Consider the following 17170-nt stretch of genomic DNA (forward strand, 5'->3'; position numbering starts at 1 on the left):
GCAATTAAAGTTTATATGCAAAAAAATGAGCCTCTACACAGACCTTACACCTTTCACAAAGATTAACTCAAAATGATTCATAGACTTAAATACAAACATAAAAAAGAGAACATTTAGAAGAAAAATAGAAAATCCTAGGTGACGTTGGGTTTAATAATGCCTTTTTAGATAGGACAGCAAAACACAAATCTGATAAAATTAGTTAGCCAATTGTGAAGTTAGAGAGCAGTGTACAAAAGGCTACCCGTAGCTACATCTGACATCAGTTGCAAGTTCAGGGTTCTCCACAATTATCTTAGATCTTATACATGGAGAAGGACTCAGAGAATTCATTGAAAGCTGTTATACTCATGGTTATGGTTTATTACAGCTAAAGAATACAGATTAAAATCAGTCAAGTGAAAAGATGCATAGGCTGGAGTCAAGAAAAGTACCAAATGTGGAGTTTACACTTCCCACGGAGACATAGACAGTGTTACTTTCCCAGTATTGATGTTTATTTAACAGCTTGCACAGAGTATTGACAGCCAGAGAAGCTCACATTGTCTTTGGTATCTGAAGTCTTTATTAGGGTTTAGTCACATAAATCTGACTAGCAGCTCCTGTGGCTGGCTGATTAAGTCTCCAGTCCCTCAGTAGGTCTGCTGATGTGACCCAAATGCCCCCACCCTAAATCTCATTGTGCCTTGAAGCCTCCACCCCAAATTATATTGTTCAAGACACTTTTATCAGGTAAGACATTCCCAGGACTTAGAGATTACCTCTCAGAAGCTAAGGGCAAAAGCCAGACTTCGCTTTGGGTAAAAAATTCTTTACTACCTAGACTAGTAACCAAAATATAAAAAGAATAATAACAACAGTTGTCTTCAACAACAGTAAGAAAACAGCTGAGTTAAAAAGTGAACAGACACCTCACCAAAGGATGTATACAGAAGGCAAGTAAGAGGTGCCTGGTTGACTTAGCCAATTAAGCATCTGCCTTTGGCTCAGGTCATGATCTTGGGGTCCTGGGATCAAGCTCCACATCGGGCTCCCTGCTCAGGGTGAGTCTGCTCCTCCCTCTCCTTCTGCCCCTCCCCACTGCTTGTGCTCACTTGCATGCATGCCTGGGCTTACTCTCTCCTCTTAAAATCTTAATAAAGGCAAATAATTTGTCATTAAGAAATTACAAGTTAAAACAACAGTGAGGGGCGCCTGGGTGGCTCAGTGGGTTAAAGCCTCTGCCTTCAGCTCAGGTGGTGATCCCAGGGTCCTGGGATCGAGCCACACATTAGGCTCTCTGCTTGGCAGGGAGCTTGCTCCCCCGCCCTGCCCCGGCCTGCCTCTCTGCCTACTTGTGATCTCTGTCAAATAAACAAATAAAATATTTTTAAAAAATAAAACAACAGTAAAATGGCACTATACTCCTTTTAGAATGGCTAAAATCCAAAAAGATGACAATACTAAATTTTTGATTAGGATGTGGAACAACAGGGACTCACATTCATTGTTCTAGAAAATACAAAATTGGAAAATGCAAAATGATGCAGACACTTTGGAAGACAGTTTGGTAGTTGCTTACAGAGCTAAACAGTCTCCCAGAAAGTCCTGGTTCCCATATCCTCTGTGTGTTTACTTATGTCATTAATTTCCCATATATAACCAAGTTCACATCTCTGCCACCCCTGTAAACAAATACCCTCCTCACATTAATACAGTTCTGACACAGTACAGAGAATAACCCTTCTCCTCAAGCATTCATGGAACATTTGAAGATGGTCACCATACTAGAAAACAAAAATAACTTTGCAGTCTGCGAAGCAGAAATTTGATAGACCATTGTATCTGGCCATAATGCAATAAAATTTGAAATTAATGAATGAAGTCCACCTGTCCATTCTCTTCCCAAACAACTACTAAATCCAAACAGAAACCTAAAATGCAACAACTATTAAAAATAATAGGAAAATATAATTTTTATCTATACGCACACATACACAAATATGTGGGATGCAGCCAAGGTTGTGTATGTGCTTTTGTTATTTTAGAATGGAATGAGGGGTACATGGCTGGCTCAGTCCAAAGAACATCCAACTCTTGATCACAGTCTTAAGTTTGAGCCTCATATTGGATGTAGAGATTACTAAAAAAAAAAATAAACCTTAAAAAATTAAAAATAAAAAGGAATGAAACAGTGAATTCCCCTCCCAAAGTTAGGCAAAGGTTAGCAAAAGGAGGAATATATAAAAATAAAACAAAATTGAACAAAAATCAGAAGATAGAAAAGTAAAACTGAAAATCCAGGTAGATTGGATGTAGCAAAACAAACTTCAGGATATCATATAACAAAATGTTGGAACATTAGCGGAATTTGTATATAGAATTATAAAAAAATTAATAGATTACCATATAGCAATTATGTTAAGGTATTTAAAAATACAAATGAAAGAAATTATTTGCAGGGGGGATATAAATTACCAAATTGATTATGTTAATCTTTTTTTAAAGTCTGTTTTATTTATATTTTTTAGGTAAACCCTACTCCCAGTGCGGAGCTTTTATTTTTTATTTTTTAAGATTTTATTTATTTGATAGAGATCACAAGTAGGCAGACAGGAGAAGCAGGCTCCCTGCTGAGCAGAGAACCTGATACGGGGCTCGATCCCAGGACCCTAGGATATGACCTGAGCTGAAGGCAGAGGCTTTAACCCACTGAGCCAACCAGGTGCCCCCCAATGTGGAGCTTTAACTCACAACTCCATGATCAAGAATCACATGGTCTTTTCACTGAGCCAGGCAGGTGCCCCCAAAATTGATTATTTTAAAAAGTAGAAAACTTGAAGTCTAGTATGTTGAAAGAAATGGAAATACTGTCCCCCAAAATTATTTTGAACAGACTCTTCTTTGGGTTCGTGGGTGGCCTAGTCAGTTGAGCATACAGCTTTAGCTCAGGTCATGTTCTCAGGGCTCCGGAATTGAGCCCTGGCGTTGGGCTCAGCAGGAGTCTGCTTGTCCCTCTTCCTCTGCCCCTCTGTCATGCTCTCCCTCTCTCTAAAATAAATAATCTTTAGGGGACTGGAGAAGACTCTTCTCTTCATAGTTTTATGGGCAAGCTTTTTTCCTGTTTCTGTGAATAGATAATCAGGCAGGATAACATACAGAGTATAAAACCAAAGGCTCTCAGGTGTGCCTGGGTGACTCAGTGGGTTTAAAGCCTTTGCCTTTGGCTCAGGTCATGATCCCAGGGTCCTGGGATCGAGCCCCACATCGGGCTTTCTGCTCTGCAGGGAGCCTGCTTCCTCCTCTCTCTCTGCCTGCCTCTCTGCCTACTTGTGATCTCTGTCAGATAAATAAAGAAAAAAATCTTTAAAAAAAAAAAAAAAACAACATTTCCATTAGAAACACATTCCCATTTATTTATTTTTTTTAAGATTTTATTTATTTATTTGAAAAGAAATGACAAGCAGGCAGAGAGGCAGGCAGAGAGAGAGGGGGGGAAGCAGGCTCCCCACTGAGCAGAGAGCCCCATGTGGGGCTTGATCCCAGGACCCTGGGATAATGACCTGAGCTGAAGGCAGAGGCTTTAACCCACTGAGCCACGCAGGCACCCCAACACATTCCCATTTAAAACAGGAACAAGAGGGTGTGCCTGTATGGCTCAGTGGGTTATGTGTCTGCCTTCAGCTCAGGCCATGATCCCAGTGTCCTGGAATTGAGCCCCGTATCTGGCTCCTTGCTTAGCAGAGAGCCGGCTTCTCCCTCTCCCTCTGCCTCCTGCTCCCCCTGATTGTGCTCTCTCTGTGTCAAATAAAATCTTAAAAATAAATAAATAAAACAGAAACAAGATAAGAAGGTCCACTGGTGGGGCACCTGGGTAGCTCAGTGGGTTGAAGCCTCTGCCTTCAGCTCAGGTCATGACCCCAGGGTCCTGGGATTGACCCCCCACATTGGGTTCTCTGCTCAGCAGGGAGCCTGCTTCCCCCCTCCCCTGCCGCACCCCACCCCCGCCGTCTGCCTCTCTGCCTACTTGTGATCTCTGTCAAATAAATAAATAAAATCTTAAAAAAAAAAAAAAAAGAAGAGGAGGAGGAGGTCCACTGGCCCCATTATTATGTATTCAGTTTTTTGATGCTCTGTTTTTTAAAGTCAGGTTTACTCTTTCTTATATTTTTATATGTTGTATATTTTGAGCCCTGCAACCTTGTTAAACTGATAAGTTTACTAAAATTTATTACTTTTGCTAGTTTTTTTATAGATTCTTTTGGATTATCTGTGCCAGTGAGCATTCTTTGGATAGATACCATTTGGTTATAATGTAATATCTTTTTTTATCTATTGCTGTATCAACTTTGCTGACATTTTATTTAGGATCTTTTTTATAGTGGTAACGTATTCATAACATAAAATTTACTATCTTAACCATTTTCAAGTGTGTAATTTGGTGGTTTTGAGTACATTCACATTGTTGCGCAACCATCACCATTATCCATCTCCAATTTTTTCTTCATCCCAAACAGAAACTCTGTACCCATTAAATAATAAATCCATATTACCCCTTCTCTGGCTACTGGTAACCATTATTCTCATTTTTTGTCTTTATGAATTTGATTATTCTAGGTGACTTCCTTATGTAAGTGGAGACATACATTATTGATCGTTTTGTCTGGCCTATTGCACTTAACATAGTATTTTCAAGATTTACCCATATTGTAGCATTTATCAGAATTTCATTTTTTAAAAAATTATTAACATACAGTGTATTATTTGCCCCAGGGTCACAGGTCTGTGAATCATCAGGCTTACATATTTCATAGCACTCACCATAGCACATACCCTCCCCAGAATTTCAGTCTTTTTTTTAGGCTAGTTAATTAATAGGTTTTTTGCAACTGTGTTCAAGCAGGATATTGGTTTGGAATTATCAAAGACTGTACTTTCAGGGATCATTTCTATAGTTTGGTTTGGAATTATCTTGTGATTTCTTTGTTTGGTTTTCTCTCAGGTTAGTGCCAGCTTTATCAAATGAGTTGGAAAATGGTTTGTACTCTTCTGTTTTCTGGAAGAGTTGGTATAGTGTTAGATGAGTTATTCCATAAATATTTGGTAGAAATTGCCTTTGAAGACATTTGGGCCTGGAGTCTTCTTTTTTGAGGAGACTCTAAACTGGAAATTCAATTTCTGTAGTAGGTATAGGGCTATTCAGATTGTCTATTTTTCTTGTGTGAGCTCTGGTAATTTGTACCTTTCAGTGATTTTGGAAATGTGTTGTTTAATATTTGGGAATTTTCCAGAAATCTTTCTGTTAATTGATTTCTAGTTTAATTCCACTGTGATCAGAGACCATCCTTTGGGGATTATTTAAATTGTTTTGCAATTTGAAGTTTCTTTCAAGATCTGTTGTATCGCCTTAGTTAAAGTGCACTAAAAAGACTGTGGATTTTGCTGATGTTGAATGGAGTGTTCTACAAATATTAATGACTCAAGTTGATTGGTAGTGTTGTTCAGATTTTCTATATCCTCACTATGTGTCTACTTGTTCTATTGATTACTGAGAGAGGAATGTTGGTCTCCAATTATAATGGTGCCTTTTCTGTTTCTCCTTTGAGTTGTCACTTTTTCTTACATATATTTTGAAACTCTGTTGTTGGGTACATGCACAGTTAGGATTGTTATGTGTTATTTTATTGTTGTTGTTTGCAATATTTTCTTTTATCATTATGTAATACTTGTGTTTATCCCTGGTAACAGTCCTTGTTCTAGGAGTCTCTGAATTTTAATTAGGGTCTCTAGATAATTTACAATTACTGTAATTACTGAGATGTTGAATTTGAATCTGCCATATTGCTACTTTATTCTTCCTGTATGCCCCATCTGTTCTCCATTCCTTTCTTTTTCTTGATTTTTTGGGTTAAATTAGGTATTTTTCTTGTGATTCCATCTTATGTCCCATTTTATCTTTGCTAATTTACCTCTTTTTAAGCCATTTTTATTTAGCATTTGCTGTAGGGTTTAAAGAGTATATCTTTGAATTATCACAGTCTACTTTCAAGGAATGTTATACCATACATTTATACTTCATTTTCTGCCCTCTTTTATGCACTGTTAGCATACATTTTTGCTTTTACGTAATTGTAAACCCTATAATACATTGTAAGTGTTTTGGTTTAGAATCTTAGTTACCTTTTCAATTAGCAATAATCGCATCTCGGATAAACCTCATTGGCCACAATACTGCCACTGCGCAAAGCTCTTAGTTACCTTTTAAAGAGACTAAAGGTTAAAGATAGGAAGAAATTTTCCTCCAGTCTAATAATGAAAAAGTTGGAATAGTTTTTAAAGCCCCTATCTGGTATTTCCAAAATCTGAGTCATCTGTCACTCTGTTTCTGTTGATTAATTTAGCTCTTGCAGTAAGGTTTTTTTTTGGCCCTCTTTTGTATGTGTGTTATAATTTTAATGCCACACATTTTGTATAAAAGAACAGTAGAGATTGAAGTAAATAGTATTTATACCTGAAAATGGGCACATTTCTTTTTGATGGGCCATTTGTCTATGGGATTGAGTTGTCAGGAGCTGAGCTGGGTTTGAGTTCTAATGTTGCAATGATTATGTTCATTGTATCTCAGGGGAAGAAAGATACTGAACCTTTAAGAAAAATCTTGGTCTTTAGAAAGGGGAAATGATTCTTAATATTGCATGATGGTAATAGGGTTTGTCTTATGGCCAGACCTATTTGAGTCATGTGTGAATCCTATGAGAATAGGGTAGGTGTAAGTTTTTATGAAAACAATGAAACAGTTGTCTTTTAAAGTATAATTTAATTAGAATCTTGTTAAGTCATTAGCAGTGCTGCCTATGCATATCTCTTATAGGGTATATGTCATAGTAAGGGAGCAAAATATTTTTTCTTGTTTCAGAAAAGGCAAAACTTGAAGCTTTGGCATCTCATGGAGTATTAGTGTTTCCGCAGAGGAAGGGGGGAGGTGATCTGTTCCTAGTGGAGGCAGCATTACTCAGCAGTACTTACTGGGAATGAGCTTCTAATGAAGCCATGTAAAAGAGTAAAGTGGTGTTTCTTTACTTAGATATGTACTGGAATCATCTGGTATCCTTAGAACAATACCTGTGCCTTGGTCTTGCCCTCAGTGATTCAGATGGAGCTGGTTTGAAATGTGTCTTGGATATAAGTCTGTCATTTGATTCTGATGTGCAGCCAAGGCTGAGGATCACTCCCCTGAAGGCTTGTGGAAATCCTTGTAGGCTGTTGGAGACTCTGTAAGGTCTGGAAGATTTGTATTAGCAGATGGAGGAAATATCAAGTGATATTTAAATTATTATTATTGCTGTGATATACAGTAAAAGCAATTACTTTATTATTTACTAAGAAACATAAAGGATAACTCAATAATTAAAAGTGATTCTGTATTCCTGAAGAGAAAAATAAGTACTTTAAAGTTGACAGTTCTTTCCAAATCAAATAAAAATTACATAATGCCATTTCAGTTTAATCTTATTAGAGATTTTAAAAACCAGTAGTGTCACCCACCACCCAGATGTTGGTTTCTGAAACTATTCTCCAGTAAAAGGATCCAAGCAAGCCTCTTTAGAAGCATAGATAATGTAGGTTTGGGGCAGGAAATACACAAGATGAAGCTGGAATACTTCATAATACCAGAAAGTAAGGAAGTATTTAAAAAAAAAAAAAAAGTGGATCATGCCAACGCAGCACAGGAGCCAACCTGGAAAAAAGATCCCTGGCCAAAACTGGAGCCATTTGAGCAACAAAGTAAATTCTGTGTTGGATTTTAACTTTAAGTATAAAATAAAAATACATGAGTATATACTCATATAAATAGTAATTGAATAAATAAGTGAGGGAGAAGAGACGCGTCTCCATACAGAATTCCAAGTAATTTATTTAGACACCATTTTAGACACTTTTTCCTCAGAGAGGTAGAGCTTACACCCCCCAACCCCACCGTGAGTGTGGGCTGCACTTAGTGTGGTGCTTCCAAATTGCAGCTTATAGAAACACAGGCTGGAGGTGTGAGAGTAACTTTACAGTGAGGAAACCTTAAAAAATAGCCCACCAGTTGATCCTCAAGGTTAACTTTATCAGTCATAAGTCATGTTGATAGCTGGTACCCTTGGTACGATGTAATGAGATCTTCCTCCCAGTAACTCACAACTAAGAGAAAAAAAATCAGACAAACCCATAATGAGTGGCATTCTGCAAAATACCTGACCAATACTTATCAAAACTTTCAAGGTCATCAAACACAAGGCAGATCTGAGAAACTTAACATACCAGAGGAGGATTAGTAAACATAACTAAATGTGATACAAATAAATAAATATTGGCATTGCAAGAAAAACTGTAGCATGGAAAATTCACAAAAGAAATGCAAATGGTAATAAAAATACAAATATGTATTCAACTTAACCAGTAATCAAATGCAAATTTAAATAATAAAAGCCAATGTTTGCCAGTCAATAGAGCGAAGATTTTTGTTCTTTTGTTGTTAGTGTTGTTGTTAATACCTAATTTGGGGTTGGGGTTGGTAGAGGCCTGTCTGGGAACTCAAGAGTGATACAAACTCTGGAGGACAGTTTGCTCAGTGCTTATCAAAAATCTTTAAAATGTGCAAACTCTGACTTAGCATTTTCTCTTCTGAGGATTTATCCTGATTAAAGGAAGACCTGTGGGAAATTAGCAAAGAATGTTCACGGCATTATTGATGAGAACGAACAATTGGAAGCGGTGTGATAAATAACTGAGTATTGTGATACTGATGTAGGATGGTATTCTAAAAATGTTATAAACTAAATTTATTAAGTTCAAAAAGTTAACCAGCATGTACAGCATGATCCCTCCCCCTGCTTTTTTTGGAAAAGGAAGAATATGTGGCATAGAAGAAGACTTGATATATGTATGTAAAGCATTCATTATGATCATTATGATCATTTCTGGGTATTTGAATTGTGGATGATTTTTATTTTTTCCTATATGCATTTATTTGTTCTTCTTATCTACTTCTCATTCTTTAAATCTATTTCCCTTTGAAGTGTGAGTCAGTGTAAGTCCTCTGGGAAACAAATTGGTAATATTAATCAAACTCCTTAAAACAGGTGATGTTCTTTCACTCACTAAAAACCCTTCTTGGACTTTGTCATTAGAAAAGAAGAAGAGAGGGGCATCTGGATGGCATTATCGGTTAAGCATCTGACTCTTGATTTCAGCCTGGGTCATGATCTCAGTCATGGGATTGAGCCCCACATTGGGCTCTGCACTCAGACAAGAGTCTGCTTGTCCCTCTGCCTCTTCCCCTTCCCTCTGCTCTCTTTCTCTCTCTCTCAAATAAATAAATCAATAAAATCTTTTTTTTTAAAAAGTACGATTTGAGTGTAGATTTGTTTACTACATAATTTTTTTACATAATCATTTATAATGGCAAAATATGGAGACTTGCAAATATCCATTTATAGGGAAATAAAATATGGCACGTGTACAGTGAGATATTGTACATTCCTGATTGTGTTTAGAGAGTATTTGTTGAGGTCTGATATCCGGTGTTCCTTTTTAGACTTCTGCTCAGAATGGCATCCATGATCCTGATTCACTCCCCAGGTTCTTTGTGGTAGCCTCAAATAAGAAAATAAGAAATGAGTTCCTTCTACTATTTTATGTTAATAAAAAAAGTTAGTAAATTACTTTTTTTCCCCCTAAAGCCATTCTCTCATGTATATTTTATTTGACTTCCTCAGTTTCTATTTTTTTTGCTTTACTTTTAAGGTTATGAGTGTTAGGTGAGCCTTTTCACAGTTCTGTGCTGACCAAAATGTTCTCCTTGCTTTTACCTTGCTGACACATCCCTGTCTTCCAGGTTACAGCTTGAATATCACTCCCTTCAGAGAGATCTTCCTAGAGCACCTTGTATAAAGGGCTCACATGGAATACCCCTTCTCAGCTCTTTGAGCCACTAGTTTCTTTCCTGGCAGTGGACACAGTTGGTATTTTTGTATTTGTTTGCTTGTTTTTAGTGTTTCCTCCATTAGACTATAACTTCCTGAGGCTAGGGATTATATTTCTTTCTTCCCCTACTTAAGGTTGACATGTTGTAAATAGTTAGTAAATATGTGTAGATGGAGTGAACTAGCTTAATTTTGCAGCTTTGATAGATCTCATTAAGAATTTATCATGTAATTGTTGTTATAATTTAGATTGTCCAAAATTATTCATTGATCTTAGCTATACTGGTCTTGAGATTTTAATGTATTTTATGTAAGAATATACAGGTAGGAGGTTATGTTAGACTCAAGAAGTAAGAGGAGCTCTTACTACTAATGGATGCAGAGGAGTTAGTTGGATTAAGGAGGTAAAGAAGAGGGGTGTCTGGGTGGTTCAGTGGGCTAAAGCCTCTGCCTTTGGCTAGTGTCATGATCCCAGAGTCCTGGGATTGAGCCCTGCATCGGGCTCGCAGCTCAGCAGGGAGCCTGCTTCCCTCCCTCTCTCTGCCTGCCTCTCTGTCTACTTGTAATCTCTGTCAAATAAATAAATAAAATCTAAAAAAAAAAAAAAAAAAGTAAAGAAGAAAAAAGGAATTTTGGACAAACTGTTAAATGTGCTTTTTTAAAAAGTTGACTATTTTGTCAGCAGTTTTAAGTTCATAGTAAAATTAAGTGGAAAGTACAGATTTCCCACATACCCTCTGTTCCTACTCACATATAAGTTTTTGTTTTGCTTTTTCAGTTTTTTTTTTTATTGTGGTAAAATATACATGACATAAAACATCATCCTAGTCATTTTTAAGTATACCATTCAGTGATACAGAACACATTCATAGTGCTGTACAATCATCATACCATCCATCTCTATAATTTTTCATCTTGTAAAACTGGAGCTCTGTATCTATTAAATAGTAATTCCTATTCTCCCCTCCCAGCCCCTGACAACCACCATTCTTTTTTATGTCTCTGTGATTTGGCTACTCTCAGTAGTCATATAAGTAAAATCATAGAGTATTTGTCTCTTTGTGATGTAGCACCCTGTCTTTAAGTTTCATATATATTATAGCTTTTCTCAGAATTTTCTTCCTTTTTAAGGTTGAGTAATATTCCATTGTATGTATTTACTACATTTTGCTTGTCATTTACCATTAGTGGTCAGATGGGTTGCTTCTGTTCAGCTGTTGCCAATAATGCTGCTATGAATATGTAAGGACAAATATCTCTCCCCATAAGACCCTGCTTTCAGTTCTTTTGGTTACATATCTCGAAGTGGAGCTTATCCAGCAGAATCATATGGCAGTTGTGTTTTTAATTTTCTGAGGAGTCAGCATTCTGATTTCCATAGTACCTCTGCCATTTTACATTGCATCAGCAGTTCACAAAGATGACAGTTTCTCCACATTTTCATCAACACTTTTTTTCTGTTGTTTTGGTATTAGCCATCTTAATGGTTATGAGGTGATATCATTATAATTTTAATTTGCATTTCCCTAAAGATTAGTGATGTTGAAATCCTTTCCTGTGCATATTGGCCATTTATATATTTTCTTTGGACAAATGTCTGTTCAAGTCCTTTGCCCATTTTTAAATTATACTGTTTGGATTTTTGTTGTGGTTGACTTTTAGGTAGAAAATAAGGTTTGATACTTTCTAAGGTAGAGGGTGAGGGGTCAGATTGAGGAAAATTTAGACTACTGTTTTAAATAGTTTGCTGTTATTATCTAGACCAGAGAACGTATTTTTTTTTTAAAAAAAGATTTTATTTGAGGAAGAGAAAGGGCGAGAGCAGGAGGGAGGGGCAGAGGGTGAGGGAGGAGCAGACTCCCCACTGAGCAGGGAGCCCTATGCAGGACTCCATCCCAGGACCTGGGATCACGACCTGAGCTGAAGGCAGAGGCTTAACTACTGAGCCATTCAGGCGGCTGAGCCACCTAGACCAGAAATGTTTAATAGAACTTTCTCTGATGATGGAAATGTTTTATATCTGTAAGCCATTAGCCATATGTGGCTGTTGCAGACTTAACGTGTGTCTAACACAACTGGAAAATCAAGTTTTTAGTTTCATTTAACTTGAATCAATTTAAACTTAAATAGCCATATGTGGCTTAAGGCTACCACTATTTTTGATAGGGTAGTCAGGAGATCATCAGAAGTTGTATTTCTTTCTTTTTTTTTTTTTAAGATTTTATTTATTTATTTGAGAGAGAGAACATGAGCAGGGAGAGGGACAGAGAGAGAAGCAGACTCCCCACTGAGTAGGGAGCCCAGTGCAGGATTGATCCCAGGACCCCAGGATCACGAACTGAGCCAAAGGCAGATGCTTAACCAACTGAGCCACCCAGGTGCTCCAGAAGTTGTTTTTCTTACTTATTTTGTTTTTATAGTAGGGTAATGATGCGTATTTTGGGGGAGGAAAAAAACTGGAAACAATGTGGGCATTTGGATGGTAAAGAAGCAGTGGGAATAGAAAGTCACTTTCTATTCTGGATGAATATGCCTTTAACAAGAATGGGAAACATAGGAGGATGAGTTGGTTTGGGAAGGTAGACATGGAGCTCAGTACTGCAGAAATTGACTTGAGATTTTGGAACTTAGAGGCAGAAATGTCCAGTGGGCAATTGTAAATTAGAGTGCAGTGCAGAACAGAGAAGACAAGGGCTAGAAGTATAAATTTTCATAGTCATCTATATATAGTGGTGATAAAGCCATGGAAATAGGTAATACCCCTCAAAGAGGAAATGTAAGTCTTGAATAAAGGAGCATCAAGGATAGATCCTTGAAAAATTTCTGTATTTAAAGGTGGGAAGAAGAACAGGAGCAATGAAAGTGAGGTTACTTTTTACTGCATGATATATTTAAGAAATTATCACTTATCCATGCAAGTGGTAGCAGGGACTTTTTGCTTTAGATGTAGTTTTCATCAGGATGATTAGACATTTTATTTCAAAATGTGAGTAAGTATAGGAAACCAGCATGGGTAATTTCCATTCCCTCACAACATGGATTTGGCAGATACTGACTTTAGCAGAATGGGCAAGTAAAAACTATGGTTAGGCTATCATAATATCATTTCTGCCTGTAGATTCAGAAAGGTACCTGTAAGATGTGGTTACCAATAACCATCACAAACTCCAGTCTGAATAATTTAGCTTATAAACCTGGGGGAATTAATGCCTAGCCCCCTTTGGCGTTTTCTAGATAACCAAGTAAGATTAAGGAGAAATTGTTTGAGAGGACATACACAAGATGTATTTTGTTATGCCAGTAGGAACACTTATAATTCCCTCAAAGTGTGTGATGCAGTTGGAAAGGAACACAGAAGCTAGGGATTATGCTGCTCGGCCAGAATGGCTTGAAAGCAGATAGAAAGGCTGTGTAAGTGAAGAATTTGGGACTGGAGAAGGGACATTGGCAAGGAAGGCAGACATGGAGAAAGAAACATGGAAGAATAGGGATAGGCTTAAAGTCAGATCTATGGAGTAGACAGTACTGAGCCCTGTGGAGCAGGTCAGTTTCCTCCCTAGCTCAGTGCCTGATAAGTGCTCAATGAGTATTTGTTGAAGAAAGAATGTGTAATGGTTAGGGAAAAGAAATATTGCTCCTGTAGGAACCATTCCTGATGAAATCTTGCTTTGGTCCCACCTTATCTTACCCATTACTTGATCTCAGCCATCACATGTTTTCTGACCTTGGGTTGCTGTTACATTTTTTTCTTAGAACACATATTGAATATGTGAATATTGCAGGTAATTTATATTTGAAGTTTGTTTTTTTTTTTAAAGATTTTATTTATTTGACAGAGATCACAGGTAGGCAGAGAGGCGGGCAGAGAGAGAGAAGCAGTCTCCCTGCTTAGCAGAGAGCCAGATGCAGGGCTTGATCCCAGGACCCTGTCATCATGACCTGAGCCGAAGGCAGAGGTTTAACCCACTGAGCCACCCATTCGCCCTATATTTGAACTTTTAATCATTGTCCAGCTCTGGCAGTGGGACAGGGGGAGGGACTGATACTCTGCTGTTTATAAGTATATGAGTATATCTGAGTACTGAGAAGTTTATTTTCCTTTTGTTTTAGGACTATACCGGAGGGGCGCCTGGGTGGCTCAGTTGGTTGAGTGGTTGAGTGTCTGCCTTCTGCTCAGGTCATGATCCCTGTGGGAGGAGTCCCACATTGGGCTCCCTGCTGAGTGGGGAGCCTGCTTCTCCCCCTGACTTTGCCCCTCTCCCACCTTGTGCTCATGCTCTCTGTCAAATAAATAAAAAATAAAATCTTTAAAAATGAAAAAAGAAAAGGCTACACTAGAATAGTTGTGACCATATCTATCTAGTTCCTGAATATTCTGGCCTTGGGTGACATATGCAGCCACTTCTGGCTGTTGAGACAGGTTAGAGGTGTGCACGTATTTTCTGTGTGTGGTTTATGGTAAGGTGACAAGAATGGTGAGAAGCAGAGGAATTTAAAGTTATTTCTACATATATAAAACTGATGGGATGCCATATGATTTCTAAAATTCATTTTTTATTCAAAAGCCTTGAAATCTGATAGTCCACAAAAACTTAGTGTATAGAATTTTAAGTCAAATACAGTCACATCTGATAGTGAAAACAGATTTTAGAATCTGAAAAGATAGAATCTGAAAAATACAGTCATATAGGTTGTTTTTCAATTTTAAGCTATTATATAATTATAACCCAAGTTAATTAAATCCTTATGCACGTAAATGAAATAGGTAGTACATAGTCTGTTTGCAAAGGAAAGTTTGTTTATGAAAAAATTCTCATCTGTTTTGCTCACATATACATACTTGAATATTTAATAGGCGTTGTTTTAGACGCTGAGGATACAACACTGAAGAAAGCACAAAATCTTTGCCCTTCTGAAGCTTTTGTCAAGACATACTTTCAGAGGGGACTATTTCAGATTAGGTGGTAACTGATCAAAAAAGGAAAGTGATATCTTAGTCTGTCTAGGAGAGTTGTACGTTCAGGGAACTGAAATATAAACGAATTAATTCACTGAAGACAAGGATTTTTGTTTGGCTTTTATCTGATGTGTTCACTACTATATCCTCAGAGCCCCAAATAGTGCTTGGCTCATAATAGGCATTCAGTAAATATATGTCACTGATCAAAGTGTTTATTGTTTTGAATTTGTATATCATACTCATGTACTTTAGTAAATGATTTCTACATCTAGCTAGTTGACAGTTTTATCTCAGTTACCTTATTTTTATGTTTGTTACCTACTTTTGGTTTCTCCTTGTACCCACATGTCAGGATATAGGAAAAGCTTATTAATATTAATAATTAGTCATATGGTGATCTGAGATTATAAAAGATAGATTTGGAAAGGAACTTTAGAGGTCATCTTTTGTTTAGCCTCCTGCCTAGGAAAAACTGAGTAAGATGATTAGGTATGTATTTTTAATTAATCATTTAAAAAACTAGGACAACATGATGGGGTTCTCTTGAGAAAATGGAGAAAGGTACTTAACCCTAGATATAAAGATACTAACCTGAAAAACTTAGAACTTCTAACTGTGTGGGAAAGTGAAAAAAATTGAGCCCAACTAAGCTGCTCTTTGTTGATATCAGAAACGGGCCTGTCATTCATGTTGGCATTGAAACATAGCCTCCTATCTCAGGGGGCAGGACTTTTTTTTTTTCCCTCCCAGAGGAGCTAGACAGTTACTATAGGTTGAAAAGCCCCGACCAGTTTTTCAAGAGTTTCTCCCCTTTTTTTTTTTTTTTCCTTTTTTTTTTTTTTTTTTTTTTTTCCCCCTGAAACTTATGGAGCTTTTGCTCCGCTTTCAGGATGCATTAAGTCTCCTGCTTTGTGACTGCTTTGGAGCCAGCAAATACCCTGACATGTACAATTCGAATTATGCAGATTTCATGAGTAAGTTTAATCTTATTTTTTTAGCTAGTTAAAATTCAAGTGATGTTTACAATGTTAATTTGGAGTTAGCCATTTTATCTTTTTACCGCTTTTATCTTAAGCATATTTTTAAAACCTTTAATTTAATAAGAAAGTAAGATTCTACACATTAAAAAGCCCCTTTGTCTCTTAAGACTTACACTTCTAGTTTCTTTTGAATGATCTTTGTTGCATTAGACAGAATTCGTATGTCTTTTGAAAGCCAGTTACTTAAACAGTTTTCTTGAGCATCTTTTTAGTTTTATTGAGAAGTATTTTAAATTGAGCTTTTCTGAGCTCGATTACTTATGTCTGACACAGTCTCAAGTTTCCACTGAATGGTAACAAAGACTGTAGAGTGTTGTTGGTACTGCAGTGAGAGGCATGCTTCTTTAGACCAGGTAAGAGAGATCATTTTGTTTCTTACTGCTGGGTGAGTTTTTACCGTGTTTATTTTATATTCTTCCAGCAGCAGCAATATTAAGTTGATAAATAGCCAAGAGCACGCTGAATTCAAGACGTCCTTGCTTATTGCAGACAAGCAAGGAAAACTACAGGGTATGGGGGTTGGGTTGGGCGAGGGGGGAGGGGTAGGGTAAGCTTACTTTATCACTCAGTAACTTATATAAATCAATTAAAATGTGAAAGTAATTCTAGAGCTCAGCTTTCCTCTTTCAAGAACTAGGAAAGCAGTTGAGGAAATGAATAATTTTGAAGATACTTCATAGTTATTACTTGTGAATGCAATTCAAATGATAGATTTTACTTTCATTTCTTTCCAGTAGTTAATAAAATAAGCTTTGCCCTTAACTATACATTTTTTTTATTTGTGAAAACTTTCAAATTGTCAACAGCAAAATATGCTTCCTCAGGATCTTTGAAGTAAACCTGACACTTAAAAAGATATTTCAGCTTTTATAGCTGTTTCACTCCTTTTTTTCCTAGTACATTTTTCTTAAAAGTATTTGGGCTTTGAAAATGTCAGCTGTATTCTAATGAAGCTCGGGCATTGTTTGCTCATAAAGGGGCCGGTGCATTCCACTGCTTTATGGTTTATTATGAGGCACAGTGTGAGAGTGTGGGTGGCACCATTTGGTGTCTGCCTCTTGGGGTAGTGACTGCCATTATGTTAGTGTTGGATTGGCAAAGAAAATATACCATGCAAGATCCTATATGAATCTGGAACCTATGAAGAAAATCTTAACCCTAAATAATAGTGAGTGAGCCTGGAATGTGTGACAACTTGATTGAGTTGATCACTTCAAATA

The 17170-nt window shown here is 37.1% G+C and overlaps 1 protein-coding gene, 1 long non-coding RNA gene and 1 other non-coding gene across 12 annotated transcripts in view; 2 read left to right on the top strand and 1 right to left on the bottom strand.

The window, feature by feature from the left end:
* Positions 1-17170, top strand: part of TFDP2 (transcription factor Dp-2) — a 177794-nt gene that overhangs the window by 89876 nt on the left and 70748 nt on the right. The window contains exon 1 of one of the 10 annotated variants that reach the window (XM_059391821.1): positions 15772-15884. The exons of 5 other annotated variants lie outside the window; for them this stretch is intronic. In XM_059391821.1, coding sequence (XP_059247804.1) covers positions 15776-15884 — 109 coding nt within the window. In that variant the 5' untranslated portion in view covers positions 15772-15775. Of the gene's footprint in view, positions 1-15771; positions 15885-16255; positions 16304-17170 lie in introns of those variants that run through there. 4 more of the 10 variants (XM_059391825.1, XM_059391820.1, XM_059391826.1 and 1 more) reach the window with 4 other exon arrangements.
* Positions 2552-4403, top strand: LOC132010168 (uncharacterized). The gene is made up of 2 exons (XR_009402187.1): positions 2552-3211; positions 3526-4403. It is a non-coding gene; the product is annotated as an uncharacterized LOC132010168 (long non-coding RNA).
* LOC132012619 (U4 spliceosomal RNA) lies at positions 6088-6228 on the bottom strand. Its single transcript, XR_009402635.1, has one exon. It is a non-coding gene; the product is annotated as a U4 spliceosomal RNA (small nuclear RNA).

The sequence above is a fragment of the Mustela nigripes genome, chromosome 2, assembly GCF_022355385.1.
Source record: "Mustela nigripes isolate SB6536 chromosome 2, MUSNIG.SB6536, whole genome shotgun sequence".
NCBI lineage: Eukaryota > Metazoa > Chordata > Mammalia > Carnivora > Mustelidae > Mustela > Mustela nigripes.